Source organism: Bubalus kerabau, chromosome 15 (genome assembly GCF_029407905.1).
Source record: "Bubalus kerabau isolate K-KA32 ecotype Philippines breed swamp buffalo chromosome 15, PCC_UOA_SB_1v2, whole genome shotgun sequence".
Classification (NCBI taxonomy): domain Eukaryota; kingdom Metazoa; phylum Chordata; class Mammalia; order Artiodactyla; family Bovidae; genus Bubalus; species Bubalus kerabau.
Window position 1 is genome coordinate 51,592,177 of NC_073638.1, and position 5,095 is coordinate 51,597,271.

The window sequence follows — 5,095 nt, forward strand, 5'->3', positions numbered from 1 at the left end:
GTTGTGGATGTGACTGGTGATGGAAGTAAAGTCTGATGCTATAAAGAACAATGTTGCATAGGAACCTAGAATGTTAGGTCCACGAATCAAGATAAATTAGAAGTGGTCAAACAGGAGATGGCAAGAATGAACATCAACATTTTAGGAATCAAAGAACTAAAATGGACCTGAATTGGTGAATTTAACTCAGATGACCATTATATCTCATGGAATATATGTATTATATGTGGTGAAATATATATTGTGGAATTTATATAGCTTGAACAATAAGAAACCAAAGGGCTCAGTTGGTAAGATCCATCCCCTATCACAAATGAGAAGACACATTTTCTTTAAATTAGAGGTTTTATTTCATTTTATTTCACTTAATGAACTATTTAATTGAACAGATCATGCCAGGATTTTAGTAATAAAAGCCACCAGTTATCTATCCTGAGTTTCTAAGGAAATCAGCATTAGTGAAAGAACATACAACCTAAAAAAAACATATGTCTAAGTTCAAACATTCAATACAATCCTATCTCACTAAAAAAATAGAACTCACATTTGTATACCACTCCAAAAGAGCAAAAGGAAAATTTTATCACTATAAATAAATGGAGTAGAAAATGTTTTTTGTTTGTTTTGTATTGCTGGAATATCCAATACATCACTTGTCTGGCACTCTGTGATCAGCCTTGGCTTGTCCATCAGGAAAAGGGAGTCCTCATGTTAAATTCCTTGCAGAGCCATGTGAGCTTCCAGATTAAGTACCCACACCATCATCTATCCAATTGAAAGCATTCAGGTGTCTGCTGGTAGTCCATGTTTCTTGTGCCATGCAATGATGTTCTCTTCCACTTCCTGCCCTGGGTGGGGTATATCTGAAAAAAATCATGCAGATGGTTTTGAGTTAAAAGGGCTTTGAAGACTCTTCTCACAGAAAATACCAGCTAGCCCAAAAGTCCAGGCACAAGTTCTTACCAACAAAGGAACTGAATCCAGCCAAGATCTTCAGTAGAAGCAGATAGTGTGCAGAAAACTCTTGCCTGTTTTCTTTTTCGATGCCTGGAGCAGCTTAGGCAGACTGCTTTGCATATCGTCCTCCTGCTGGAGACCCTGGCAGAGCTCACAGATGATCAGAGCTCCAAGTGTGGCTGCCTCCATGGTGTCCTCTATTTCCAAGTTGATCACATGCACAGGCTGCCAGGTCTTCTGTTCTCTAGCACACAGATCTTTCACCACCACTTTATACACTCTCTCAGTACAGGTGAAGACGGCATCGAAGGGATCTCTGCACTCTTGAAATCTTTCAGGGCCAGGTTTGATTCTCTCATTTCTCCCCAAAATCTGTAACACCCCATTGCTCCTGTAGTGCATTCTGTTTTTGCAGAGAAGGTCCTTGCGCATCTGCTCATATGTGGTGGAGAAATCATATACCACAGGGAGGTTGGGTGCCAGTCCTGGCAGTGTCACACGGGATCCCACTCCGAAAGACCTGACGTTGAATCCTTTCTTCTTGAGGATGCTGTGGGCTTCCATGCTCCTGCTCATGTTGCTCATACAGACCACAGCCACCCTGAGTGTGGAGAATGACATTATGTTGGCCACTTGGAACTCCAGGCTGATGGGTGGTCTTAGAGTCTCTTAAGGGCAGAAGCCAGGGAGAAGTCAGCCTAGGTCAAGTTCTTCAGACTAATCTAGTGTCAAAGAACAGATTGTCACCTACCCCAGGTGGGAGGGGAACTTTTGATTGATAATTGGGTTAACTCTTGAGTAATTGGATTTGAATAGTGGGCTCTGACCAAAGGATCAGTTCAGGCATCAGAACAATCTGGTGATTATCACCTAAAAATCTAATTTTCCAAAAGGGTGTGGCCACCCCATGGGTGTGTTTTGAAATCTCCACTTAGCCCTTTGGTTCAATTGTGGGTAGGGCTACTATTGATATTAGGCAAAATACCTAGACTACTCCCAAGCTTGTCACCAGCCCCCTCCAATGACCTGAGAACATGTACGTGAAAAACATGTTTGAAATGTCCAAGCTTACACTTAATTCAATTATATATAAAATTGCAAGCGTTGTTTTTCTTTCTTCCCTATAATTGATACTTTAGAATTGTAACTGTCGATCATAAGAGGATACAGATAGTTTTACCCATAAGTAATAAAATGATTCACCAGTGTAAAAAGTGATTCCTATAAAACAACCCTCCTGATAGTGTTTGCAGGAGTTACAACATTACACATCCTCCATTTGATTTTCTTGAATTCATGTTGATTCTCCAAGAACTAGAGTAGCCTCCACTGGCTTTCCCATGTCTTCGGGGAGAGCTCTGTCTGACCACTCTATGCTGAACATAGCAATTTTTGGTTCCATTTCTTTTGTTACTTTGTACCGTTGACCTAGCAAAGAATATAGACTTTAAAATTATAAATGGGACACGAAACAGTAAGGAGAGACATTCCCATCCCTTCAAAATGGTGCAAGAAAAACATCCACTTAGAAAGCCCAAGATTTTATATCCTTGTGTCTCCATCAGGATAGTGATTGTCACACGGCAATCTCAGTAAACACACTCAGCCTTTTCAAAGTGTGAATTGGGACCCAGAGCATTAACATCAACCTGGAATATATGAAAAAGGCAACTTTAGACTCCACACCACAAAATGAGAAAATCTGGAAGTGGAGCCCAGAGATCTGTGACATACAAAAAGCCCTTTGGATGGTGTGATGTCCACCAAAGACTTACCCATGGCAGAGGTTTCTGAAACTTGGCTGGACATTGACAGTCCCTGGGATGTCACTTGACTGGACTCTCCTTCTTCGGGAAGGAAAGTAAGTATGTGACAATTTGATATGATATGTAAATCTGATAAAAAAATAATCACTCTTAAGAAGAATTTGTGGACAATTGGTGACTTTTGACTATGTTCTATATTTTGGATTATAGTGTTGTATCAATGTGAAATATTGTGACTTGGTCATTGCACTGCTATATATGTAAGAGATTATCCTTAAGAAGTTACAGCTAAATATAGGGTCATGACACTGCATGTTTTGCTAAATGGCACAACAGAAAAATCAGACTAAGAATGAGAAAGAGACAGGGCCAGGAGTGGAGGGGGCGGGGGTATGGGAAGGAGGCAAGGAGGTAGGGAAATGTGGCCAAATACTAATAGTGGCTGAATCTAAATGAAAGTTTTACTGGAATTTATAATTTATTAATGTAGCTTTTATGTGTTTTAATAATTTTGACCATAAATAAGGCTGATCACCGAAGAACTGATGCTTTTGAACTGTGGTGCTGGAGAAGACTCTAGAGAGTCCCTTGGACAGCAAGGAGGTCAAAGCAGTCAATCCTGAAGGAAATCAACTGTGAATATTCACTGGAAGGACTGGTGCTGAAGCTGAAGCTCCAATACTTTGGCCACCTGATGCAAAGATCCAACATATTGCAAAAGACCCTGATTCTGGGAAAGATTGAGGGCGGGAGAAGGGGGCAGTAGAGGACAAGATGATTGGATGGCACATCAACTCAATGGACATGAGTTTGAGCAAATTCTGGGAGATAGTGAAGGACAGGAAAGCCTGGCGTGCTGCAGTCCATGAGGTCGCAGAATCACACAAGATTGAGCAACTGAACAACAAAAATAATTAATTAATGTAGCTTTATGTGTTTTAATAATATCTAAAAAACACTTAATAAAATACTTATAGTCTATCAAATATTTCTGTAAGTTAAGTAGGTGTGGTGTCTTCCTGTATAAGCTCAATCCACCATGTTAAATTAAAATCTATGAATGTATAATCCTATACATGCACATACAGAGTAGTCTCTTCTTTACAAATATAAATATAACTACTTACTTGGGATAATTTAATAAAACAGAGAATATGTTGAAGGTTGAGATATATTACCAGAAAAAAAGATACAGGGAAATGTGGTAACTGAGTCCTCATTATAGATTTGAAGGCAGCCAAAAAAGAGGAGGGTCAAGATTATTTCTTCATTATAGCCTAACACTTAAGTACATAAAAGACATGAAAATTTTAATAAGGCCATTAAATTATCTCACATTAGCAATTAAAATTCATTATTTCAGTTTCTAGAATAGAAAATGATATGAAAGTAAGGTACAGATTTCATATTAATTTTGTCAAAATTACAAAGAAAAACTCTAAGGAATAAGTGATCTTAAAATAATCTGAATATTTGATAGTCTTTTTGTGCTGATTAAGATAGGATTAATATTTACTAATTCTCATTAAAATAGAAACAGGAATAGTTAAAGTAATTGTTACCAAAAGGAGTGTATGGCGTGTGGTGTCTGGCTGCTCGCTGCTCAAAAGCCAGTAAACAGGCCACGTTCTGGAAAGGAAAGTTGCTTTATTTCAGATGCCTGCAACTGGGGGAGAGGGGTGGCAGATATCTGTCCAAAGGCCAATTCCCCCTACTGACAAGCAGGGGGTGAGAGAATTCATAGACAGGCAGGCGCAGGGCATGGTGGTGTGGGGGTGTGGCACTACATGCAAAAACAACATAGTCACAATGGTCTGACCAGCATCTTCTTGAATGTTTTAGGTACAGTTAATCTTCAGTTCTGGGGTCCATTAGTTTCAATTCCTTTGAGGTCATTTCTCAGAATTGTGGAAGCTCATGTCCTAGGTACAGTCTGCTCATCATGTAGGTAATTTCTCCACCTCGGGTTTTAGTATCTCTAAGACAGCTCACAGGATATGGCTCAGATTGTCTACAGCCCTTGAGAAAGAACTGAAGGTCCTTGACTATGCTTGATGACTGCATTATTATTAGTCTCCTTAGACAGTTTTCCTTTGTTTTAGCATTTCTCTGATTAAATGTATTCTTTGATTAAGGTTTCCCTCAGGCAAAAGGCAGGCAGAGGACATGGGAAGGGACAAGGACCATATGATCCTGCTCCATTTCATAATGACATAATATCTCATTTATTGAAAATAATGTATGTACACACCCAATTCAAGGATGAAAAGTTGTGGAGAAGGGGTTGGTTTTGACAGATACAGAGAACCATAATAACTTTACTCATGTGGATACAATGGAAAGGGTGTTGTTAGAAATACAGCTCTAAATCT

General features: G+C 39.3%; 1 protein-coding gene across 1 annotated transcript; it reads right to left on the reverse strand.

The window, feature by feature from the left end:
- Window positions 1-326: 326 nt before the first annotated feature.
- On the reverse strand, window positions 327-1,695 carry LOC129628252 (RNA polymerase II subunit A C-terminal domain phosphatase SSU72 like protein 5-like). The gene is made up of 2 exons (XM_055547667.1): window positions 964-1,695; window positions 327-863 (listed from the first exon to the last, which is right to left on the reverse strand). Exon 1 carries the CDS (start codon window positions 1,576-1,578, stop codon window positions 994-996), a length of 585 nt encoding a protein of 194 aa, XP_055403642.1. The 5' UTR covers window positions 1,579-1,695; the 3' UTR covers window positions 327-863; window positions 964-993.
- Between the last annotated feature and the right edge of the window lie 3,400 nt (window positions 1,696-5,095).